The sequence below is a fragment of the Panthera onca genome, chromosome A1, assembly GCF_046562875.1.
Source record: "Panthera onca isolate mPanOnc1 chromosome A1, mPanOnc1 haplotype 2, whole genome shotgun sequence".
Taxonomy (NCBI): domain Eukaryota; kingdom Metazoa; phylum Chordata; class Mammalia; order Carnivora; family Felidae; genus Panthera; species Panthera onca.
The window spans coordinates 238,892,058-238,919,383 of record NC_138339.1 but is presented as its reverse complement, the minus strand read 5'-3'; the positions used below and the strand labels follow the sequence as shown (position 1 = coordinate 238,919,383).

The 27,326-nt window shown below is 39.7% G+C and overlaps 1 protein-coding gene across 7 annotated transcripts in view; it reads left to right on the top strand.

Annotated features, from left to right (window-relative positions):
* Nucleotides 1-18,686, top strand: part of IFT88 (intraflagellar transport 88) — a 131,086-nt gene extending 112,400 nt beyond the window's left edge. For all 7 annotated transcript variants that reach the window (XM_060637581.3, XM_078448587.2, XM_060637580.3 and 4 more), the window contains 2 exons: nucleotides 18,025-18,135; nucleotides 18,378-18,686. In XM_060637581.3, the coding sequence (XP_060493564.1) occupies nucleotides 18,025-18,135; nucleotides 18,378-18,499 (233 nt within the window). In that variant the 3' untranslated portion in view covers nucleotides 18,500-18,686. The remainder of the gene's footprint in view (nucleotides 1-18,024; nucleotides 18,136-18,377) is intronic.
* The last annotated feature ends 8,640 nt before the right edge of the window (nucleotides 18,687-27,326 follow it).

The window sequence follows — 27,326 nt, the reverse complement described above, 5'->3', positions numbered from 1 at the left end:
CCAAAGACGAGTACGCTTTTGACCAGGAGACCTTCTGACAGTTTTGCGAGCCTCAGTGGTGTCACAGGCAGAGGGAAGAGCTCATGCGTAGTGCCCACCGCCTCTGGATGAACGAAAGATTACGGCCTAAGGAGGTGAGGCAGGAAAGGCACATGTGAATACACCTAAGTTCAAAGAATCCAATCAGCAAAATGTAGCTGATGTCTAGGAAGAAAGACAGCGAGTATGCCCGGGGCAAAAAGGCCCAGAGAAGCCAGAGGCACTGAGGGCTCTTATTTCTCAAGACAGTCACTCCTGTCTGGTCCAGTTACCCCCAACTTACCCCAGAAAGCCAAGGAGCAATTTTGCCGGATTCCCCGGAATGTAAGCATTTGGAAGCTGATGTGTAACACAAAGCGAGCTTCTTCGGTAGCAGTGACTGTTGCCAGAGGGTCGATAGCACTCACGACAGCGCCGAAGCATTCCCTGGGTCACAGATTGTGAAGAGGTCTCCTTGTGTCAGTCTGCCTTGCTGGTGTCCCCTGCTAATGGACCGCCTGCTTTCTGGTGCAGGGATTCTCTGAGCCAGGGGGTCGGCACACTCTTCCTGTGGAGAGCCTGGTGGTAGAGAGCTGGGGCTCCAGGGCTGTACCTTACACTTGCTGTGTTGCAAAGGCAGGCACGCAGAGACGACACGGAAGTGACCGAGTGCGGCTGGCCTCTCTGAAGCTTCAGCTTTGGACGCTGAAATGTGAATGTCCTATAAATTTCGTGGGTCACAAAATATTTTTCCCAGCCATTTAAAAACGTACAAACTACTCTTAGCTCACTAGATGTTCAAGAACAGGGATGGGCCAGGTTTGGCACCCACACTGTAGTTGTGCTAATTCTTGTTTTCTTGCTCCAGACCAGACTCTCCATGAATATTCCTGGGGGTGACAGGTGGAGACCTGGGGGTTGTCTTCTTGATCAAAGTACTGGTTTTAGCTATCTAATCCAAGCATACAGCTTGTGCAATAAGGTTCTGTATCACTGACGTTTCCTCTTAAAGCTGTCTTAGCTGTCCCAGCCACCTCCAAATATGTGGCGCACATATTAACAGAGCGTATGAGGTTTTGTGTCTTCAACATAACATACTACTTTGCTCTGGCCCTTAGCTTATTGTCCTGCATTTGAGGTCATTGTAATTAATTCCTCAGTGTCTGTGGACCCTTTTTTCCAAGTCACTGCATCTTACATTATCTTGAGCACATTACTTAATCTTTTTGTCACAGTTTCCTCGTCAGTAAAATGGGACCGAAAATAGGACCTACCTAATAGGGTTACTGAGAGGGAGAGATGCATTAATACATAGAAAGCACTTAAGACAGGGACAGCTGGGTGGCTCAGTCGGTTGAGCATCTGACTCTTGGTTTCGGCTCAGGTCATGATCTCATGGTTTCATGGGTTGGAGGCCCACGTCAGGTTCCGTGCTGACGGTGCGGAGCCTGCTTGGCATTCTGTCTTCCTCTCTTTCTGCTCCTCCCCGACTCGCGATGTTTCTGTCTCTCTCAAAATAAATAAATAAACTTAAAAAAAAAAAAAAAGAAAGGAAGGAAGAAAGCACTTAAAACAGTGCCTGACACAGAAGGCACTTGATAAGGGCGATTCCTGTTTGACCAGGGAGACTGTGGGCAGTATCTGAAGTTCAGTTCTGTTGTCCACATCTGTGTATAGTGAGGGGCCACTCCTCATCTCTACTCAACATGTGATCTTGGAGTTTGTTACTTTCAGTGTTTTTCCTACCACCACAAGATCACACTTATCCATGCGTGAAGATAAATGTCAAGTGTACTTCTGTCTTACCATAGAGTTTATAGAAAGGTGTTTTTTGTTTTTTTTTTTAACAAAAATACTAGAAATTGTATATACAAGTGAGTGTTGGTTTTTGAAGTTACCAGTTTGGAAAACTGAATATTCCAATAATGCTGTTAACCAAAACATTCATTAAAAAAAAAATCATGAAACTCTTCTTTTGGGATTTCCATCAGAGGCAAATTACAAAAAGCGCAGGAAATCCAATCTAAACATTTTACTGATATATGTAATATATGTATTCAAATCTGATAAAATATATAAAACAAATGTATATTACACATATCTGTAAAATATATATACACATTTTATATGTACACACACACACACACACACACACATATTCCGTCAGTTGTTTTTTTTTTTCTTTCTTGTATTTCTATCAACAAATAAGCATGTATCAAGTTCCTGACCATAGCAGGTATTCAATAAATACCAATTCCCTTTCAGCTTGTCTTTCTTCCACATGTTTTTCATATACCAGGTACTAAGCATTTCAGATATACAAAATAGAATTTTAAAAATGTAATAAACCATTTCTCTACTTTGCTTACGTCTTCACTGATTCCCTCCACAGCCTCTTTCAACTGAGTGTTACCTATTACAGTAGCTACCACAATCACCTTTTCCAATGTTGATACATCCCTGTTAGCTGTTCTGTTGGATAATAATACAATTAGCTCAATAGGAGTAGAAGGTAAGGGGTGAAGTTAAACTGAGAATCACAGCTGTAACAATATGAAAATGAGGGAAAGTTTTCACAGTAAAATTAGGTCCAAGCAATGGGTCTTGTAAAATTATGCGGGATTAAAGCATTTCAGCTGACGATGTCATTCTCTTTTAGATGGTAGGGCTTGGGAAGGTACTTTGGATCCATAGCTATGCTACGCTGCCCCTTAACTTTCAAAAGGGGCAGAGGCAAAGGAATATCAGCTTTTTTGTAACAAGAGTATAGATTGCTTGCAAGTCTGACTACAAAATACCTAGAAGTAAATTGGACAATAGATTCATGCTGAAGGTCTCAAAAGTGCTGTCTGATGTTCTTCCATACTTCTAGATATAAACAAAACTTTCTTTATGCTTAAGGAATAAGAGAAGATCTTCCATAGTGATTGCATCTTTGTAGGTGCTAAAGTGAGTATTATCTTGGAGAGGGAGGAGAGAGAGAGAGAGACCAAAAAAAAAAAAAATTTAATGTCTAATGGATAGTGAAATCCAGTAAAATGGATAGTTTACAGCTCACCAAAAGAGAATCATTTAAAAATTTTTTTTGTTTATTTATTCTTGAGAGAGAGAGTGTGTGACAGAGCATGAGCGGGGGAGGGACATAGAGAGGAGACACAGAATCCAAAGCAGGTTCCAGGCTCCAAGCTGTCAGCACAGAGCCCAATGCGGGGCTCGAACTCATGAACCACGAGATCATGACCTGAGCTGAAGTCGGACGCTTAACCAACTGAGTCACCCAGGAGCTCCAAGAGAATAATTTAAGAAGAGTGAAAAACAGAGAACAATCTGAGTGTTGATGGGAGGGTGGGGGAGAGGCATTGAGGAGGACACTTGTTGGGATGAGCACTGGGTGTAGTATGTAAGCGATGAACCGTGGAAATCTACCCCAAAAACCAAGAACACACTTTACACACTGTATGTTAGTCAATTTGACAATAAATTATATTTTAAAAAAAAGAAGAAGAAGAAGAGATTGAAAAGAGTAAGGGGGGGCACCTGGGTTGCTCAGTCGGCTAAGTGTCCCAACTTTGGCTCAGATCATGATCTCACGGTTCGGGAGTTTGAGCCCCGCGTCGGGCTCTGTGCTGATGCCTCAGAGCCTGGAGCCTGCTTCAGATTCTGTGTCTCCTCTCTCTGCCTCTCCCCCGCTCATGCTCTCTCTCTCTCTCTCTCTCTCTCTCTCTCTCAAGAGTAAATAAACATTTAAAAACATTTTTTTTAAATAGAAAAGAGTAAGGGACACTGTGTTTTTAACATGTTCAGAGGGAAAGGGGTAGCACTTTCAAAAAAACAAGAAACTGATAGGGGACAGTTGATAGTCTCCCCAGCTTAAGGGAGGGAGTTGGATGTTGGAGAATTATCGAAAATGTATTGGTTAATTGGACCTGGAAAACTAAAAAGGCCATAAGAGTTTCCAATTAAGATAGTGTGGGTAACCCTGAGGCGCGTGGTCTCAGTATGCTGCTGGAGGCCAAAATCAGATTCCAATGATTTAAAGAGCATATGGGATGCAGGAAGGTGGACAGCTGTTGTCTCCTGTACGGTGGTAAATATGAAGCATCATGTAGCATTGCCAAGAATTAAAGAAATGTAAATTAAGCTATAAAATTATCAATGATTTTTTTTAAAAGGATAATTCTTTAGGATACCGAGGATGAGATGAGATGGGTATTCTTTTATAAGTTAAGTACTTCTGGTGGGAGCTCTAAGTGGTATGCCTTGTTGGGAATGTTTAGTAATCTTCATTAAAGACCTTTAAAATGTCCATATCCTAGATTCAGACAAAGAACTACATACACACATATATTGATCACATTATCGGTGACAGAAAACACGAGAATGAGCTAAATGTTCAACTGGAAATAATTCCAGGTTTAATTCTGCTCTCTACAGTTGTATCACTCTGGGGCAATTGTTACTGGCAATTGTCTCCACTGTGGGGACATCTGACATCGTGCTTCCTTGCCCAAGCTTTAAGGGAGTTATGTTGCCATCAGAAGTCCTGAAGCCTTTGAACATTTAATATTTAATATAACAGCTTCTGGAGATGATACAACTTTTGAAAAAGAATCTTATTTGCAACTAGAGTGTAGTGAACAACAGTAATTATACAGTGTGGTTTCTCTTTACTTTTTTATAATTCATACAAAAGTGTTAAAAGCGTACTGAAATCAATAAAATAGGAAAAAAACGAGAAAATCAGATATTTTATTGGGTTTTTCAAATGCGCTAAAGGTGTGGCACCATGGAAATTACGTGTAGTAACTGTTTGAGGTAAGAGTCACCGCAGAGGATAAAGGACCTGCGGGGGTGGCCCTGTCCCTTTGCCTCTGCCACACGTGGGGCAACTCCAGGCACTGAGTACAACACAATTAAGTCCCATCAGATTTTTAAAATCTTGTTGGCACGAAAGATAAATCTACATGCTTGTCTTATTTTCACATTACTCCTGCAAATGTGCTACAGACTCCGTTTTGTAAAATCTTTGCCATAATCTGATTCTGTTTAAAGAATTAACAAAAACGACGTATATTGTTTTTCATCTTCTCTCTGTAGTTACTTTCTTCTGCCTTCATTTTATCTACAATTATAAATAATTTTCATACTCTTAACCATATTCTTTCTAAATAAGTAACGACTGTCTTCCCTTGGAAAGTGAATTCATTTTTATTTGAAGAGAATGTATGGTGAAAGTTGATGTAGTCAGCCTCTTAACTTTACTTAATTTGTTCCATGAATAGAGCCTATGTTATAAAACTCACTGTTCTACCGGAACAGAAAAGAAACTCTTATATTTTAAAACCTTAACTTTTCTAAAATGTTACAAACAGTTCACCTTCTTAGTTTGAGTTGGCCTTGTAGAAACATTGGTCAAGGCAGGATGTAGTCTCCCTTCTAGCAGAAGTATCATGGGATTTTTCCCAAGTCTCAAGATTGCAGGCTTGCTTTATAAGACAAGATTATTATAAGACAAGGCTATTCTGGGCATATGAGAAGGGTCTGAAACATAGGGCTATGAAAAGAGATTTTGAGTTTACTTTGTCTGGATATTTATCATTATTAAGACCGCATATTCTGTAGAATCTGCCAAGCTGCTAAGCTTGGAATAGCATATGGCAGGAATGCACATATGAATACAGCCGTACTTACTCGTGTAAACTCACAGCTGTATGGGAAGTGCCACACTTTACATGGATTCTTTGCCAAAGAGGCATACTTGTAGAATGGGCAAGGACTAGGCCGGCAGTCAGGCAACCTGGGTTTTGCTGATGGCCTTCCCACTAACTGTGAACTCTCGAACAAGTGACTTTACCTCTTTAAGCGTGTTTTCTCATATGAAAAATAAAGAGGTCAGACTTAAGTTTTTTAGTTATTCATATGTGTGCTCCTGTTTACTGAAATTATTACTTCTATTTCTGCCAGTAAGATAGACTGAATATTCAAGGAAACTCCTCCAGGAATAGCACTCCTAAAAGTGGTGAATTGAATATTGGGGGGGGGGGGGGGGAGGGGGGGGAAGAGGAAGGAAATAAGAAAATGAAAAAAAACCTTGTAAATGCATGGCTGAGTTGGCAAGAAAAAGGGAAATTCTTAGGGCGCCTGGATGCCTCAGTCGGTTAAGCATCCAGCTCTTGATTTTGGCACAGGTCGTGATCTCGTGGTTCCTGAGATCAAGCGCCCCGTCAGGCTCTGTGCTGACAGGGTGAGTCTTCTCGGGATTCTCTCCCTCCTTCTCCATCTGCCCCCTCCCCCTCTCATTCTCTCTCCCTCTCTCTTAAAATAAGTAAAAAAACCATTTTTAAGGGAAATTCTTTGGAGATTCCAATGAATAGAAAATTTAAACCCAAAGGAGTAAATGCAAGAGCTGGCCTTTGTCCTGGCTAGTCCCTAGTGGCCTAGATCCTGGGTCTAGAAGCCATTCATGGGGAACAAGAGAGAATAGCCAGGGGCCCCCAAAACGTCAGGAGTCAGATCAAAGAATCCCTTCATAAAGCCAGGACTCCCAGTAAGAAATACTGGCAGTGGGTCAACTAGAAAAGAATCCACCCCATAGAGGATGGTTTCCACCTTGGCACTCCTGGAATGCAAAAAACAGGAAAAGCTCCCTGGAAGATCCCTAACCTTAAGCCCTCAATCACAGAGTTTGGGAGACAGAGTATGTATCACCCGTGTGTGGCCTGCGGAACCCCAAGCTGAAAGCTGGGCTTAAAGTGGAACTGTTGGTGCTGCTCCCAGGTGCCTAGGAGACACAGGCTTGGACCCACTCCGAAGGAGTATGCTGTACCCAAGCCTCAAACAAGGCCTTCAGATAAAGTTACAAAGAACAGGAACACACGATGAAAAACAAAGGGCGGGGGTGGGGGGGTACCTGGGTGGCTCAGTCAGTTGCACCTCTGGCTTTGGCTCGGGTCACGATCTCATGGTTCGTGAGTTCCAGCACTGCTGTCTGTGCTGTCGGCACAGAGCCTGCTCAGATCCTGTCTCCCTCGCTGCCCCTCTCCCCCTCAAAAATAAATTTTAAAAATTAAATGCAAGGAAAGTCTTGGGGCTCATGGGTGGTTCAGTCAGTTGACTGTCTGATTTTGGCTCAGGTCATGATCTCATGGTTCATGAGTTCAAGTCCCACATTGGGCACTTGCTGTCAGCGTGGAGCCCACTTCAGATCCTGTGTCCCCCTAGCTCTCTGCACCTCCCCCACTCATGCACTCTCTCTCAAAAATAAACATTGAAAAAAGTCTGGATACATGAAGATAAAGCACTATGAATGCTCAACAAAAGAAACTGTAGAATCCAATTTTCAAAGACTAAAGATATTTTTTAAATGTTAATTTGTTTATTTGGAGAGGGAGAGAGAGAATCCCAAGCAGGCTCTGTGCTGACAGCACCCCAGAGACTACAGATATTTTAATTATCAGATACAAATATGTTTTAAGGGGCACTTGGCTGACTCAGTCGGTGGAGCATGTGACTCTTGATCTCAGGGTTGTGAGTTCAAGCCCCACATTGGGTGTAGAGATTGCTTAAAAATAAAATCCTGGGGCGCCTGGGTGGCCCGGTTAGTTAAGCATCTGACTCTTGGCATTCGGCTCAGGTCATGATCTTGCAGTTCATGAAATCAGGCCCCGTGTCGTGCTCTGCACTGACAGCATAGAGCTGCTTGGGATTCCTGCGCTCCTTGCCCACCCCCCATCTCTCTCTCAAAATAAATAAATTTTTTAAAAATATATATATTTTTTAAGTGACAATATAGATATCTTTTGTTATCTGAACTGAATAGATTCAAAATAGATTCAAAAAAATAGATAATTTTTTTTAAATGTGGTTGTTATCCTCAGGTATCTGAACTCTTAAAACACTTAAACACTTGCTATCTACAATTTAAGATTTGGGGAGCCCGTGTGGCTCAGTTGGCTGAGCATCAGACTTCGGCTCAGGTCGTGATCTCACGGTTCCTGAGTTCGAGCCCTGCGTCGGGCTCTGTGCTGACAGCTCAGAGCCTGGAGCCTGCTGTGGATTCTGTGTCTCCCTCTCTTTCTGCCTCTCCCCCACTCACACTCTGTCTTTCTCTCTCAAAAATAAATAAACATTAAAAAAATTTAAAAGTAATAATAAACTAAAATTTAAAACTCAAATAACACAGATTTCCTCACTGTCCAAATTCTCACTATACAATCCCAGAAATCAGATTCAAAATAGTGGGGAATTCTTGTGTGTTTTAAGTATGGTAAAGTGATAAAAGAATATAGAAGTTACTAGGCAGATTGGAAAGAACCAAATACAACTTCCAAAAATGAAAATATAATTGAAATTAGAAATTCCTCTATTAAAAAGGTTGGATGGCTTAAACCAAGGGTTGGAAAACTACAGCCTGCAGATCAAATCTGGCTTGAGCCACCACCTGTTTTTGGCAGTAAAGTTTTCCTGGAGCACAGCCATGCTCAATCTGATTTCATGCTGCAATAGAAACCATATGGCATGCAAAGCATCAAACATTTGCTATTTGACCCTTTACAGAAAAAGTTTGTTGGCCCTAAATAGCTCATTGGATCAGATAAAGAGAGAATGCATGACCTGGAAGACAGAGCTGAAAAATTACCCAGAATGCAGGACAGAGGGTCACAGTGATGGAAAATAGGAGAGATTAAAGGACATGAAGGATGTAGTGAAAAGATCTAACCTACATATATAATTGGGTGACTCTAACCCACAAACTGTGAGATCATGACCCGAGCTGAAGTCAGACACTTAACTGACTGAGCCACCCAGGCACCCCTATATTGTAGATTTTTTAAAAATCAAGATAAAACGAAATTCCTGGACTACAGTAACATTTAAGGCAGAGATATAAGTTGTAATAGAATAAAGCATTCAAAGACCTTGGCTTTGTTTGGGAGGAGAGTAAGGATACTGATTAATTTTAAAATTTGTTAAATATATGTGTTAAAATGCCTAAAATGTTTAGTAAATATAAAAATAATTGAAATGGGATGTATAGCTTCCAAACTAGTAGAAGGGAAATATTCAAATAAACAGGTAAAACAGATGTTGTATGTGACTCCAGAAATGTGGACATTAAAAGTTTTCCTTTTGATAGATATGTAGCAGTGGAACAAAATATAGTGTCTGGAAGTAGACTCCTACATAATCAATTAACCTTTAACAAAAATGCAAAAACAGTTTTATGGAAAGAGGATAGTCTTTTCAACAAGCAGGGCTGGATTTATTGGACATCCACATGTAAAAAAATTAACGTTGATCAACAAATTACACCATATAGAAAAATTAACTCAAATAGATCATAGCCTAAATATAAAACTGAAAACTATAAACACGCAGAAGAAAACACAGGAGAAAATCTTTGTGACTTTGGATTAGCCAAAGATTTCTTAAGATACGACATTAAAAGCATGATCCATAAAATTTTTTTAAATGGATAAATTGAACTTCATCAAAGTTAACATTTGCTTCTCAAAAGACACACGAGTGAAAAGGCAGGACGCCTGGGTGGCGCAGTTAGTTAAGCGTCTGACTCTTGATCTCAGCTCAGGTCTTGATCTCAGAGTCGCGAGTTCAATCTCTGCATTGGGCTCAATGCTGGGTGTGGATCTTACTTTAAAAAAAAAAAAAAAAAAAAAGTGAAAGGCAAGCCAAAATAGAAAATATTTGCAGAACACGTATCTGACAAGGGACTAGAATATAAAAAAAGCTCTTACAACTTAATAGTAAGAAAACGACCCAATTTGGTTTTTGGTTTTTGGGTTTTTTGGATCAGGAAAATATTTGAACAGGCACTTTACTGAGGAAGGTATATGGATGGCCACATATCTGATAAGGCTTAATATTCTAAAATTTATAAAGAACTTCTACAACTCAGTAACAAAAAAACCATAGACTTTTAAATGGGCTGAAGAACAACTGAATAGACATTCTTCCAAAGGAGGCATACAGATGGTTAACAGACACATGAAAAAATGTTTAACGTCGCTAATCACCAGAATCACAATGAGTTACCACCTCACACCTGTTAGAATGACTGTCATCAAAATGACAAGAGGTGACAAGTGTTGGCAGGGATGTAGAAAAAAAGGGAACCCTTGTGCACTGTTGATGGGAATGTAAATTGGTGCAGCCACCATGGAAAATAATGTGGAGACTCTTGAAAATTTTAAAAATAGGGACACCTGGTGGCTCAGTCAGTTAAGCATCCAACTCTTGATCTTGGCTCAGGTTATGATCTCACAGTTTGTGAGTTTGAGCCCTGTGTCGGTCTCTCTGCTGACAGCGCAGACCCCCCTTGGGATTCTCCCCCGCCCCTCTCTCTCTCTCTCTTTGCACTCCCCCTCTTGTGTTCTCCCTCTCTATAAATAAATAAAATTTAAAATATGTTAAAAATAGGGGCACCTAGGAGGCTCAGTCCATTAAGCATCTGACTCTTGGTATCGGCTCAGGTCATGATCTCATGGTTTGCGAGTTCAAGCCCCGCATCGGGTTTCTCTCTCTCCCTCTCTCTCTGCCCTCCTCCACATTCCTGTCTCTCAAAATAAATAAACTTTAAAAATTAATTAATTAATAAAAAAAATATATATTTAAAAGAAAAAATAATAAAAAAAAATAAAATAAAATAATCTATTAAAAATACAATGATCATATGATCCCAACAATCTCATTCTGGGTATGTATCCAGAGGAAATGAAAACAGGATATTAGTGGGTCATAAAATCAAGTAGTGATCGGGGCATCTGCGTGGCTCAGTTGGTTAAGCATCCAAGTCTCGATCTCACTTCAAGCTCCTAGTCGGGCTCCGCACTGGCAGTGCAGAGCCTGCATGGGATTCTGTCTCCCTCTCTCACTGCCTTTCCCCTGCTCACTCTCTCAAAATAAGTAAACGTTAAAAAAAAAAAGAGGCAGATCTACACTCCCATATTCACTGCAGCATTATTTACAGTAGCCAAGATGCAGAAACTAAGTGTCTGTCAGCAGATGAAAAGATAAAGAAGATGGGGAGTATCTATACAATAGAGTATTGATCACCCATGAGAAATAAGGAAATCCTGACATTTGCAACAACATGAATGAAACCTGAAGGCATTATGCTAAGTGAGGTAAGTCGGAAAAAGACAAATACTGTTTGATATCACTTGTATGTGGAATAAAAGAGCCAATCTTGTAGGAACGGAGAGTAGAATCATGGTCACTGTGGTTACCAGGGGTCGAGGGAGATGTTGGATACAAACTTCCAGTTAGAAAATAAGTAAGTTCTGGGGATCTAATGTACAGCGTTGTGATTACAGTTAACAGCGCTGTATCATAGGGGCGCCTGGGTGGCTCAGTTGGTTAAGTGTCCAACTCTTGATTTTGGCTCAGGTCATGATCTCGCGGTTCGTGAGTTCAAGCCCCGCATCAGGCTTTGTGCTGACAGTCCAGAGCTGGCTTGGAATTCTCTCTCTCCGTCTCTCTACCCCTCCCCTGCTCATGCACACACTCTCTCTCTCCCTCTCTCTCTCAAAATAAATTTTGAAAGTTTATAAAAATTTAAAAAAATACATTGTATTATATACTTAAAAGCTGCTAAGATCTTAAATGTTCTCAGTGCAAAAAAAAAAGATAATATGTGACATGATGGAGGTGTTAACTGGTGCTGTGGTAGCAACCAAATTGCAACATATACGTGTAGCAAACGGTCACATTGTATACCATGAGTTTACACAATGCTAGATGTCGGTTACATCTCAGTAAAGCTGGGGTGGGGTTAATCTCCATAATACATGAATGTTGATATGCCCCCGCCATCACCTCCACAACACCCAAACATACACTCATTCTCTGTACTGCTACAGATTTTGTATAGATTTACTGTTATCCACAGAGATTTAGGAAGGGTAAACATGTATCCTCAACATTCTTGGAAGAATGCACCATACTTACTGTTTAAGATACACTCTAAGTTATCAAAACATTTTAACTAAGGGTATACAAATGAAAAATAAGCCCATGAAAAGATGGTCAATCATTAATCATTGGGGAAATGCAGATTAAAACTAGATACCCAGTAGAATGACTAAAATTAAAAAGACTGTCCATAGCAAGTGATGGTGAGGATGTGGAATAATTGTTACTCACTGCTGATGGAATGTAAAATGGGACAGCCATTGTAGCAAGTAGTTTGACAGTTTTTTTTAAAGTTAGACATACACTGAACCATACTATCTAGCCATTCTACTTCTAGGAATTTACTCGAGAGAAACTAAAGTATGTGCCCACACAAAGACTTGTACACAAATTATCCATAGCAGCTTTATTTCAAATAGCCCCAAACTGGAAGCAACCCGTAAGTCATCAACAGGGGACTGGATAAACTGTGATGTATCTGTACAACTCCTCGGCAATTGAATGGAAGGATACATACAACAACATAGCTGAATCTCTGCTGAGTGAAAGCTTCGGGAGTCGGATGCTGTAGCTGGTTGAGCTGTTACTGAAAGTGAGGCATTCAGGGCATCTGGGGGGCTAGGCTGGTTAAGCATCTGGCTCTTGATTTCGGCTCAGGTCGTGATCTCCCGGTTCATGAGATCGAGCCCCATGTCAGGCTCCACACTGACGGCACAGAGCCTGCTTGGGATTCTCTGTCTCCCTCTCTCTCTCTCTCTGCCGCTCTGCTGCTTTGCTCCCTTTCTCTCTCTAAATAAATAAACATTAAAAAAAAAAAGTGAGGCATTGAAATCTCTTACTATTATTGTGTTACTGCCTTTTCTTCTTTCAGTTCTGTCCTTGTTTGCTTCATATATTGGTTGCTCAGCTGTTAAGGTGCATATATAATTGTTATAACTTCCTGGTGAATTGGCCCTTTGATCATTATATAATGTCCTTCTGTGTCTTTTTGATCATTTTCGACTTAAAGTCTATTTTTGAAATAAGTATGGACACTCCTGTTTTCTTTCAGTTCCCATTTACATGGAATATCTTTTTTTATCTATTCACTTTCAGCCTGTGTATGTCATTATATGTGAAGTTTGTCTCTTATAAATAGCATATAGTTGGATTTTTTTTTTTACCCATCAGCCACTCTGTGTCTTTTTATTGGGGAGTTTAATCCATTCACATTTAAAATAATTACATATAGGGAAGTACTTAACTATTATCATTATGTTAAATTTTTTGTGTGCTTTATAGTTATTTTGTCCTTTATCTTCCTTGCTGCCTACCTTTTTATGTCTTTGTGGGGCTTGGGGGGTTTTGTTTTGTTTTGTTCTGTAGTAGCATACTTTGATTCCTTTCTCATTTTCCTCTGTTCCTCTCCTATAGGCATTTTCTTTTTGGTTACCGTGGGAATTACCTAAAACATTCTATAGTTATAACAATCTATTTTAAACTGATAACAACTTCAATCACATACAAAAACTTTACTCCTTTACATTGCCCCATCACTGTGTATCAATGTTACAAATTACATCTTTTTATAATTTGTATTCTTTAACATAGTTGCAGTTATTTTTATGCTTCTGTATCCTATATCTGAATTAAAAATGACTTCTGTACTACCATGACAGTATTTCAGGATTCAGTGCTTATGTATATTTACCTTTACAGAGAGCTTTATGTTTTCATATGATTTTCTGTTCCAGTCTAGTGTCCTTTTGTTTCAACTTGAAGGATTCTGTTTAGCAATTCATGCAAGCCAGAACTAGTGGTGATAAACTCTCCCAGCCTTTGTTTATCCAGAAAAGTCTTTACTTCTCTGTCCTTTCTGAAGGACAGTTTCCCCAACTATAGTATTCTTGGTTGGCAGATTTTTCTTCCAGCACTTTGAATGTATCATCTCACTCCTTTCTAGCCTATAATGTTTCTGCTCGGAAATCTGATAATTGTATGGTTGGTCCCTTGTTTATGATGAATTAGCTTTTCTCTTGCTGGTTTTAAGATTCTTTGTCTTTGAATTGCCAGTTTGATTGTGTGTCTCAATGTGGTATTTTTTAGGTCCATCCTATTTGGAGTTCTTTGAGCTTCTTGAATTTGGATATTCATTCCCTTTCTCATATTTGGAAAATTTTCATACATTATTTCTTCAAATAATCTCTCTGTTCCATTCTTTCTCTCTTCTCCTTCTAGGACTCCTGTAATATGTATACTGATACGTTGATGCCCCATGATCTGAATTTTGTTCCATAACTCTCTTAGGCTTTCTTCACTTTTCTTTATTTTTTTCTTTTTGTTCTTCTGATACAGTGATTTCAAATGACCTGTCTCTGAGTTCAGAGATCCTTTATTCTGCCTGGTCACATCTGCTTTTGAACCCCTGTAGTGAATGTTTCAATTCAGTTATTGTACCCTTCAGCTCCAGAATTTCTGTTTGGTCCTTTCTCAGTTTCTGTCTTAGTTGATAGTTTACTTTTGTCTATGCTTCACGTTCTTGATTCCATTTATTGTCTGTCTATGTTCTCTTGTAGCACATTGACCTTATTTAAGACAATTATTTTGAATTTTTTGCCAGGTAATCAAATCAACGGATCGTCCTTTCCTCGGGGTCAGTTTCCGAAGATTCACTTTCTTTCTTTCATCGGGCCATGCTTTCATGTTTTTTGTGATTTCTTCATTTGAAGAAATAGCCACTTTTCCCTGGTTCTGGGGGGCTGGCTTCGTACAGGGAAAACCGTCACCAGTCAGTCCCACTGGAGACTATGGGGGTCTCCGAGTTTTTACAGTATGCGTCTTCTCTCAGCCTCTGCACGTAATTTCCCAGTTAGGTTTCAGGGTTCGTAATCTCTTCTTCCTCTGGGGTCCGTGTGGGGTGCTGCAGGCTCTCCAGCAGCCAGTAAGCTCCCGAGCCCTCTTGTTCTCCGCAGCCCCCGTGCGTTCAAGGTATGCCAGTTCCTCGTTAGTGCTGGGGAGACCGGGCCCTCGGGGCTCCCCCAGCCCTGCCTAAAGCCGGAATGTTGGCTGTATGTTCCACTCGGATCTTTCTTTGCTGAGGAAGAAAGAAGCTGTGAGCTGGACGCTTCCCCTGGTCGCGGCCGGCGGTGCAGCTTCTGGGTGCCGTGGGGGGAGGTACCCAGTGCACCAAACCGCTGAGCTCTTTCGTTCTCATCCAGCGAGTACGCCGGTTCCTCGTCAGCACCCCGAGTCCGGCAAGACCGAAACCAGTGTCTCAGGCAGCACCCCGAGAGACGAAAATGCCGGAGGCGTGTTCCGCTCTTCTTGGTCCCCTCCCAAGGGAGACGTTGCATGTTGGGCTTTTTCTCCCAGTCGTGAGCTACGCGGGCTTGGCATAGCGGCTGACCCAGTTGAAATCGAATGGCCTTTCTTACCTGTTTCAGTGCAGTTGTCCTTGGACTTGAGTTTTCCTGGGGTACTGTAACTTCCTGAGTGGTTTCCGGAGTTCTCATAAAGGCTTTTAGGATTGTATGTTGTCAGATTGGTACCTTTGTGCGGGAGAAAGGTGGGAGGCTTCCCACTCTGACCACGAAGCTGTTAACTGTTGATATATACTACTTCATTAATCTCAGAAAATTCGTTCATCTCCCTTACTAATCTAGTCTTTTTTAACTCTTGACCATTTTAATAGGCATTGTTGAATCTTACATTTAGAATTATGTGAAGATTTAAATTATGTAATACTTGATACCTCCAAAAGAAGTAATGTAGCACTCTTAAGTTACCCAGCATGTAAAAATAAACTTACCGAAGCCATCACAAAGCATTAGAACCAGAACATTCCTGCTCTGCCTACCTATGTGCTTCTTCCCACTCCGTCTCCTGCCTTCCCCACGGGTAGCCACTATGAGGGTTTTTTTCTGTTTTATATACATTCAGGTTTATATTTGTTTAGTTTCTTGCCTTTTCACAATGTTATCAGGATGTAAACACTAGATTTAATTTTACTTGTTTTAACCTTTCTAAAAATGGTATCACTCAGTATGTAGTGATCTGACTTTATTTTTCTCACTTAATATGTTTCTAAGGTTAAGTAAACTTAAATAATTTTATGTTTATTGACCAGTTGTATTGTTTTGTTTTGTTTTTTTTGAGAGTTGTCTATATACATTGTCCATTTCATGGGGGTATTATTTTTTTTTCTGGTATAGGTAAGCTTGAAGGATCCTTATTACTCTAAATTCTGTGATTCTAAGATTTTCCCTAATAAAAAGTATCATTTGGAAGTCTTAGTGTTAATTGATTGATAATTCAGATAGATTGATCTCCGTATTCTTGTTTTTGGAAGCTATTTGTTAACTCTTCTCTAGGAAATAGTAACTGTTATTTGTTGCAGTACTGAGATGAATATAATAACCTGATTTATTATTTAGCCATAAAACCCCACCTAGACTTACAAGTGCTTATCGATCCATTTGTCCCTCCCCATGTGTGGCAGTGTCACTCCTTGAAGTTGATTGAAAATTATGAAATAAGGATATTCGCAATATATTCCCTCTCTGGCGTTTATAATTATAGGAAGCGTTTAAAAACTGTATTCATGGGGGGGGGGGGGCGCCTGGCTGGCTCAGTCAGAGGAGCACGTGACTCTCAATCTAGGGATCGTGGCTTTGGGCCCCACGTTGGGTGTAGAGATTACTTACAAATAAAAATCTTTAAAACAAAAAAATCAGTATTCATGGCTTTTCAAGTTGGACATTTGAAGTTTTTGTACGGAGTCAGTTTTTATTTTTTTAAGGTTTGCTCTTTCCACAGGATTGGAATGCTTTAGTGTGTTGGGATTTCAGAAGGCCTACAGATGTCTGAGGGAATGTGAGTTTTGTTTTACTCATATATATGACTTTATATGAAAAGTGAAAAAAGAAATATTGCCTAAAGCAACGGTTTTCAAATTTTTGACCTGAGCTCACTCAAGCACTTTGAAAGATAACCATTTACACCTACAGATGGAAAAGATGAGCTCAACTGTAACAAAAAATTAGGAGCAAAATAAAAACAAAAACAAAAAAACAATGTATACAACCATTCAGTGCCTAAAACTAAGCATTTCATTTTCCAGTAATAACAATGGGGGGAAATGGTTATGTTTTCCGTAAGAATTTAGAGAGAAATTTGGCCACCATTAAAATGTGGGGATCTTAAAGACCATCTTGTTTTAGTTTATTCCCGGAGACATTATCAATAAACTAAAATATAAAGTATAGTCAGAAAATAAATGATCAGTGGATGTTGATAGACAGACTACTCTCATTTTTCACTTTTGTGAAGCTCCCATAATAGGAAAAAATAACATTGTGGGAATTTTAAGGGAAGGAAATAAAAACGATGGGGCTAGAGGAGTGTTTCTTTGAAAAATATGATAGAAGTTCAAGGTTAAGAACTACTACTAATGTTTCCTACTACCGTGAGTGTTCGACCCGGTCTGAAAATCTTCAGTGCTATGGATTGCAGGATTTCCCATGGCAGCCAGTCCGTGTTTGGATGCTACAGTCCTCTTAGTTTTTCCTCATACTGAGCCAAAACGTCTTCTCCACAGGGCGAATCTAATCCTGAAGAAGGTGACTACACGGTCTCTGTCCTCTCCTGCCTCTTCTGCTGTGTTTCATTTGATGTGATTTTAGGGCCACTCACCAGCCTTGATAACGAGGTTGATGATACAGCTCATACTGATCTTACGACTTCCTGTTTGTTTTCTCTCCAGCTGCTCTTTGTTCTTTACTAGGGATATTCGTCAACGTCGTCTCTAACTTCTCACCAGTGAATCTACAAAATTGAATCTACAAAATTGAAACCTGTAACTAAGCGTACATGCGAAAGAACGCATACAAAGACTACTTTCGAGTGCTGTTTTATCTATGTTATAGATTCCCAAGAAGAGATTCCTTTTAAGTTTCAGAAAACCAGAATTATATCCCTCAGAAGGTGGCTTCCAAACGAAACAACGTGTTTCTTGGCAAATAAGTATACTTTAAGATTCGTAATATAGTGTTCTGTGTTCTCAACGTGTCGAATGCATTTTTATCTTTGTGTTTTCAGATAGTGGCCAGAACTGCAGTGCCGGTAGTAAAGGTGAACGACTAAGTGTCAAACTCAGAGCCTTACCTGGGACAAATGAACCTTATGAAAGTAGCAGTAACAAAGAAATAGGCAAGTGCTGGTGCCCCCCCCTCCCCAGTTCCTACAGGCATAACAGGTCTGGAGAAGATTTGGTGAGATGGCAAAATGTGTAACTGGGCATTGAGAATGTTTTGTGTACAGACAAAGTTTTAGATGATCTGGGAGAGCATTTCTGTTCACTCAGTTCAGTGTAGATTATGAGACTAACTGGTTTCACGTCTGTTTTCTTTTTTCTGTATTATTCTAATATAACCATTTATTTTGAAACCTAGATGCCTCCTATGTGGATCCACTGGGCCCTCAAATAGAAAGACCAAAAACTGCAGCAAAAAAAAGAATTGACGAGGATGATTTTGCTGATGAAGAGTTAGGAGATGATTTGCTTCCAGAATAATAGACACTTAAAATGTTACTTACTAAAGGAAAGAAATTGCCTTATAATACTTATATGAAACTTTGGAATAAATACCCCAGTTTTAATTTTGTACACTGTCAAAACTTTAAATAAGTGTATTCTGTTCTATGAGATGGGTCTAAGTTTTGTTTTGTTTTATGTGGAATAAAGATATGTGAAACTAATACTTCAGGCTAGTGAGTTCCTTCCTTACTCTTAAAAACATTGACCATACTAAGAAATGCAGTTTGTAGCACTGCCTAGTACCTACATACATGTAAGTATGTGGGCGTGTTCATAAAAATTCACTGTTAGTACTGGAGTGTGTGCTCATACTTTCTGTGATTTCATTAAAACAGTGTTAGCAATGAAAACACTACATTGATTCCATGGTTCACAGCCTATAATATACAGTGTTAGGACTGTATATCGTGGATGAATCTGTAGTTAAACTAAATTACTTGGAGTTTAGAAACTGTTAAGTCTTGGGGCTCCTGGGTGGCTCAGTCAGTTAAGCGTCTTGATTTCGGCTCATGAAATGATCTCACGATTCGTGAGATCGAGCCCGCCATCGGGCTCAGTGCAGAGCCTGCTTAGGATTCTCTTCCTCCTCTCTCTTTGCCCCTCCCCTGCTCACATTCTCTCTCCCTAAATAAATAAATAAACATTTAAAAAAAAGAAAGAAACTGTTAAGTGTTTGGAAGTTTTGCCTCATGGGGGTTATAATACTGTTGAAAACAGTTATGTTTTGGAGGCAGTTCAAAGTATAGTAAGAGAAAATCAAACCATAACCCTGTTGCTCTGCTCTGTATTTCCTTTCTACCTTCAGGCCAGTGGCATGTACCAACAGCACTGAGCAAGTCCCCTTCTTGACTTGGGATTTGGGTTGGAAGCCTGGACTTCCTGCACTTTTCTTTAGCAATGTGTCTGGCTGATCGGCAATGTCCAGAGGAATCGCCATGACGGGGCGGTCGGAAGTGGCTCATCTTTAAAATTCCCTAGAGAGGGTGGACCTGCCCATCTTAACATGGTGTCCACAACGGGCACACCACTGTTAGGTGCGGGAAGAAGAAAACCAAAATTAGATCGCAGTTGCTGCTCCCAAGATGTAATGGGGAGGCATTCAACAAGTACACTCAACATCTACGTACAAGACTCTAGGGATACAGCAGTGAACAGGACAGAACAAGACGCTGCCCTCAAAGAGCTTAAATTCTGGTGCGGAAGAAAGACAATAAATACATATTTTGAAAGGACTTCAGATGTTGCTAAATGCAGTTAATAAGACTCACCCACATGAGGACTTCAAGAGACAAAACATATGAACAGAAGGAAAGGGAAACAAAAATAAAAACAGGGAGGGACACAAAACGGAAGAGACTCATAAATATGGAGAACAGAGGGTTATTGGAGGGGTTGTGGGAGGGGGGAGGGGATAATGGGTAGGGACACTAAGGAATCTACTCCTGAAGTCATTGTTGCACTATATGCTAACTAGTTTGGATGTAAATTTGAAAAAATAAAAAATTAAATTAAAAAAAGAATATTGATAACATAATGAATAGAAGCAAAGATTTCATCATCTCATTATGTGAAATGGATATATATGCTGTGGTCTTGTACATCTGAGCAAGACAAGAGAATTTATCGCTTGAGTTTTAGAAAGAATTTAAATGCAACTCTCATTATGATATGAATTTGTCTTTACAGGGTGTGAAGGATCCTGAATAAACAGATCATTTATCACGGATTTGGAAATATAATGTTCCAGATATAATTTTGATATATGTAATATGTGCAGGTAAATATTTAATTGTATGAAAGTTTACAAAATGGATACGAAAAAGATTAAAGTACAAAAATAAATGAACAAAGAATACAAATAATTAACACAAAATAAAATGCAAACATAGGAAGCTAGAACTCCACCATAAGTTTAAAAGTAAATTAAAACAATTTCAATGTTTTATCAGCAAATATGTGTGTATATTTAATTAAGAAGTTATGTATACTATAATGATTCCACCCTTGTAAAAAAGTTCACTAAAGAAAGAAGTTGATTTTTTTTTGATATGGAAAAAATAATAAAATTAAAATAAAATAATAAAATAAAATAAAAATAAAATATAAAAGCCTAAGAAGATTTAGGGGCCCCTGAGTGGCTCAGTTGGTTAGCGGCCGACTTTGGCTCAGGTCATGATCTCACGGTTCATGGGTTCGAGCCCCGCATCGGGCTCTGTGCTAACAGCTCAGAGCCTGGAGCCTGCTTCGGATTCTGGGTCTCCCTCTCTCTCTGCTTCTCCCCAACTCCTGCTCTGTCACTCTCTCAAAATTAAATAAACATTAAAAAAAATTTTTTTTAATAAATGAAAGCCTAAGAAGATTTAAAGTTAAATCTCCCACAATCTTAGGGTCCTTAGGAGACAAAATCCTGCGATAAGGAAGGGCTTTCCACAAATACACAATTTGTCTACCCTTAAGTAAGACATTTGCTGTTTTGTGAAGCTATGGGGCAGGAGGCTAGTGATCTAAATTCAGAACCTCCGGTGGGGGCTGACTTGACTCTCTTGCTCTCTTTCACAGCTGAGGAGACAGATCTGCCAGGCTCTCAGTCAAAAGCCCAGAAGGACAGACAGGAACCAAGGGTGGACTGATTTACAAAAACTGCAACCCGACTCTAGCCCCAGCTCAATCCCTGACTGGACTGACATCATTAGTCCCAAATCATCTCTGACTAGCTGAAGAAAGAAGTTTCTCTGGTAACAGTATCATTTGCAGCCTCTGTGTTCTCATATATAACATTAGGCATACAGTAAAAAGCAAAGAGCAAGAAAATGGCCAACAAACATAAAACATAAATATAATCAGACCCTTAGATAATCCAGATAATGGATCTATCAGATGGGCTTTAAAATAACTATGATTAGTATATTAAAACAGAGGAAAGATGGACAAAATGAATGAAAAGGTAGAGAATTTCAACAGGATATTGGAATCTAGGAACAAGAGAAAAACGAATACCCTAAAATTGAAAGATATAATATTTGAAATTATCTTATTTGGATGGATTTAACAATATGATGGACACAACAGAAGTCAGGATTCGTGAAAAGGTCATTAGAAAATATCAAAATTGAAGCACAAGTGAAGAATGGAAAGAATAAAGCAGATGATAAGAGATATTTTGAACATGGTCAGAAGTTTAAATAAGCATAATAGGAATCTCAGAAAGAGAGGAAAGCACATAGAGGAGAAACATTTGAAGAGGTAGTGTCTAGAATTATCTCAAATTGATGAAAGGCATCAACTCACAGGTGTAGGGAGCTCAGTGAACACAATGAGCGTAGATTCAAAAAGAAAACTGCACCCTAGAGATACACTCGATGCTTAAAACCAAAGATAAAGAAATGCTTTAAAATAGAAAAAAAGAGGACACACTATCTTAGAGGAACAATAATACGACTTAAGACTGACTTTTCCATAGAAATTATGGAATCAGAAGACAATAAGAATGACATCTTTAAGGCGCTGAAAGAAGGGGTGCCGGGGTGGCTCAGTTAAGCCTTTGACTCTTGATTTCAGCTCAGGTCATGATCTTGCGGTTCGTGAGTTCAAGCCCTGCGTTGGGCTCTCCACTGACAGCTTGGAGCCTGCTTGGGATTCTCTCTCCCTCTCTTTCTGGCCCTCCCCTCCTCACACTGTATCTCTCTCTCACACATACATAAGTAAATAAAAATTTTAAAAAATAAAGTGCTGAAAGAAAAAACTCTGCCAACCTAGAATTCTCTTGCAGTGAATATATCTTTCAAATGTTAAGGTTAAAGACTTCTCAAACAAAATCTGAGAAAATTAATTGCCGTAAGACTAGATCTATATAAGAAACACTTTATTTCTACAGGCTAAAGGAAAATTATCCTAGAAAGAAGCATGAAAAGCACCAAATAGTGACTATTTAAAACAACAATAGCAATGATTTGTGGGGTTTTAACATATATAGAGAAAAAAAAGACAATAGTTTCTCAAAGATTAGGAGGAAATATTCATCAGATTGCTCTGAGGTTACTATATTGTTCAGATAGTGGCAAACTGTAATAAATCAAAGATACGTATTGAAGTCTCTAGAATAACAACTGAAATACAAGAATTTATGTTTAAAAATAGAACAAGAAACAAATATAGAAAGAATGATAAAAATCACCATCTCACAACCACCACAATAGCAACTGATTCAATAATCAGTTGTTCTAAAGCAAGTGGAGGAAAGTTTGATGAGAACAGTATATTTACACGGCCTCAAAGTATTTCCCCACAAATTACTCATTAATTACAAGACGGAAAAATCCTAATTTTGGATAAATTTGGTGGACACCCTCAACTTGTGACCAAAATTAATACCACTAATAATGGGATGAATTAAAAACCATGTGTCTCCTGATGTGATGCTGAGAGTGCCCAAGATTTCTTAGTTGATATTCTTCCCCAAAACACCTAACCTGAACCTACTCATGAGGAAGTATCCCAAATTGAGGAACATCCCCAACATCACTGGCCTGAACTTTTCAAAAATGTTAAGATCATGGAAGACAAGAATGTCAGAGAAACTGCTCCAGATTAAAGGAGACAGACATGTCAACAAAATGTAGTGCATGGTCCTTATTCAGATCCTGGACTGGGGGAAATTTGCTCTAAAGGACACTGTAGGGACAGTTGGTTATATAGGAATAGGTCTACTAGATAATATGACTATTAAGTATAAAATTTCCTGGTTTTGATAATTGCACTGTGGTTATATAACTGAATGCCCTTCTTCCTTAGAAATACACACTAAAGTATTTTGGAACAAAGGGTCCTGATATCAGAAAAAAATACAATGATAAATGTGGGAAAATGTTAATAACAGATTTGAGTGAAGGGTATATAGAGTTATTTGTACTATTCTTACAACTTTTCTATAAACCTGAAATTATTTCATAATAGAAGTTTTTTAAGCTAATGAAAGATAAAACATAATAAAAGTACTTGATTCATCCAAAAAAGGCAGGAAAGGAAAAATAAAGGAATAAAGAACAGATGGACAAATAGAAAACAAGTAACAGGATTAAACCCAATTACATTAGAATTTACACAATATTAGTAATTACAAAAAAGTAAACCCAATTTTTTTAATAATTATATAATTAGTAAATGCTAATTATACTAGTAATTGTTACATTATTAAATACAGTAAATGTAAGATTACACTTTCCAATTAAATGACAAAGCTTATCAGACCGGAGTAAAAAATAAGGCCCTGGGGTGCCTGGGTGGCCCAGTCGATTAAGCATCTAACTCTTGATTTTGTCTCAGGTCACAGATCTCACGGTTCATGAGTTCGAGCCCCAAATCAGTGCAGAGCCTGCTTGAGATTCTCTCTGTTTCTCCCCTTCTTGTTCTCTCTCTCTCTCTCTCTCTCTCTCTCTCCCTAATAAATACTTTTTTTATTTTTTTTTTTTATTTTTTTTTTTTTATTTTTTATTTATTTTTGGGACAGAGAGAGACAGAGCATGAACGGGGGAGGGGCAGAGAGAGAGGGAGACACAGAATCGGAAACAGGCTCGAGGCTCCGAGCCATCAGCCCAGAGCCTGACGCGGGGCTCGAACTCACAGACCGCGAGATCGTGACCTGGCTGAAGTCGGACGCTTAACCGACTGCGCCACCCAGGCGCCCCAATAAATACTTTTTTTAAAACATTTTTTAAAAGACCCAACTACATGTTACTTACAAGAGACACATTTTATTTTATTTTTTAATGTTTTATTTATTTTTGAGAGAGAGAGAGAGAGAGAGAGAGAGAGACAGTGTGAGTGGGGGAGGGGCAGAGAGAGAGGAAGGGAGAATCTGAAGCAGGCTCTAGGCTCTCAGCTGTCAGCACAGAGCCCAACGCAGGACTTGGGCTCATGAACCTCAAGATCATGACCTGAGCCAAAGTCCGATGCTTAACTGACTAAGCCACCCAGGCGCCCCACAGGAGACACATTTTAAATATAAGGGCTCAGATAGGTTGAAAGTGAAAAGATGGAAAAAGATATATAAACATTAATCCAAAGGAATAAGGACTAAGGCAGTGCTCAAGTATGTAAAAGGGTGCAAAAAAATCTAATAATTGGATAAACACAATTGACTGGCAATTATTGTATCATTTCAACCTTGTTAAAACTTATCGCAATGAAGCATTGGAGATAAATACCCAACTGGAGTAAGTTGAGCAGAAAATGGGAAGTGGGGTTTTGGAGCCAGAAAATAAAGACAGCTCAGAACACTTTGTTATAAAAGGAAGCAAATTAGATGGTTGATAGAGTGGGAACTGGGGTCAAGGGTTTATGAAATGTATCAGGAAAGAAGGCAGGATATATGAAAGTGAATGCAAGTAGGTCAGTATATTTGGTGGTAGAGTAGGTCTCATCTGTGTGTGTGCAACATTTGGTGAGGAGGGAAATGGGTAGCAGAGATTTGAGAGAGAGGAAATGTGAGTGATCTTAGTAAAAGGGAATAGAACTGGAAAAATGTAATACATGTGTGTGTTGAATGCTAATCTGGGATTTGTGATCAGAAATTAGAATTGAGTCTAGTCAACCAAGTTGTAGGATTTCAATGGGGTTGGGATTGTGAGCAAATATTAAGAGGATAAAAGGGGCAAGGGATTGTGTTTGCAACGGTGTGGTAGCAGTGCTGAACCGTGAACTCTAGACAAGGAGGGAAGGTCTCAAGAATGGGATGCTTAGTAGAAAAGTGGTAGGAGGTAGGTAGGTAGAGGGTAGATACAGGACCTGATGAGATGAACGAATTACAGGAGTGGAGAAAGGAAGTGAGTGCCAAGGAGTAGGTATTTGAGACCATACGTTGGCATGTGGTACAGTTATCGGTAATGATGATACCTGGAGTAGGACAATACGATAGTTGAGAGATAACGGGAGAAAAGATCGGACTGAAGGTAGTCATTTGGAGTCAACTGTGTGGATGTCAGAGGTGCCAGGAATGATGAGCAGAAGTACCGGTAGATCCAGGGGCTAACCGAGAAGGTGGCGGCAATAAAGAGAACCGGTGGGAAAATGTGACAGTCCTTTGAAGGAGGGAAGAAAGCCTGGGGAGGTAGGTACCTCAGCAACCCACGAAGCTAAGCATGGACGCGGCCGGCCTCACGCTGGCTTTTGGAATCATGGTGCCTACAAGTTTTTCCCAACAGCTCGGGTCTCTTGGAAGTTGTGGCTGGTGCTGGAGTGGCTGAGTGAACGAGGGGTAAGAGGCAGGAGCTGAAAATGACTTGAAATCATCCGTGACTAGAAGGAAGGTGACATCTTCAGTAAAGAGCACCAGAGAGGCATTAATTTTTAAGGGAACGTGAGGAACTTGGTTTTGAGCATTTTGTTGTCTTTTTCTCACTTTTCTTAAATTTGGATTAAAAGGAAATTTTTTTTTAAGACTGGCTTCCTCACGGTGTGACAGAGTCCCGGCACGCCACAGAAAGATCATAGCCTTTTTGTTTTTAGTTTTGTTTTTTTTTAATGTTTACTTTTGAGAGAGAGAAACAGAGTGAGCGGGGGAGACACAGAATCTGAAGCGGGCCCCAGGCTCCGAGCTGTCAGCAACAGAGTCCAACGCGGGGCTCAAACTCACGAACTGCAAGGTCGTGACCGGAGCCGAAGTCGCAGGCTTAGCCGACTGAGCCACCCAGGCGCCCCTGGATTTAATTAACATGTTTATCTCACACGTGCATACACACAGACGTGAGGGCGACGACGAAATACCGGACGAAACACTTCGCACCTGTGGCTCGATTCTCGCAACTCTGTCTAGTCTCACAAAGATGGATTTTGTGTTCTATCGAGCAGGTGAGTGTTTTCAGGTGAAGCAGTCGGGAAGTAAATATTTTCTCATTCCGAAGTAGTCAAGGGAGGAGAAGAGAGGTTGACATGTTATCAAAGAATAGAAGGCATTTTATTGAACAATACACAGAATTAACAGTCTGGCACGATTAAGTTGTGTCACCTCACACATGAAAGGATGTCGTAATGAGACACAGTGAGCGTTTCCAGGAAACTATTGTGATGATGGTCTCTCTCTCTCTCTCCTACAGGACTCCCACATTTTTTATCAAATACAAAATAAGCAGCATTTGAGTACAGATCTTTATTCCCATTTTACCAGAAAAGGTAACAGAGAACACGAACGCTTTATCTGCCAGTCAGAAAAAAAAGTGTTTTATAACCTCAAATGTTTACTCACCAAGGGCTGTAAATGGCTTAAATTGCTTAAAATGGAGATTTCAGTGGGATTCTTAGCAGTAATTCCGAAACTCTTCAGTTACACAATGTTCAAGGCATGTGAAAGGGTTGTTTTTCTACACAGCATAACTGAAACGTAGTTTAATCAAGTGGACAAATTATCCCGTAGTCAACCAGGGCAGTCAAATACCAGAGCTTCAAACCCTTCAGGGAGCCATCAACTACCTCTTTTCTACACTCTGTTTTCATTTGCGAAGGACTTCTGTAAAACGGCCATTGACCCATTAGCCTGCCACCTAAAAAGCATCCTTCTGCAGAATGAACAAATGAGCAGGTTTTCTTGTGTTCTTGGGGTATCTAGTGCCCGCATTTAAATACTTTTGTTTTCATTTACTCACAGAATATTAGGCTTATTTTACAAGACCACTTGCACGTACAGGTATCACGGAGGAGGAATTCGGCAGCAGCGTAACAGACCGGGGGATGCCCGCTCACAGATGTAAACATACAAGTTGGGTTACAGATTTAGTGCTTTGATTTTAGAGTTGCTGGAAGAGGCACAGAA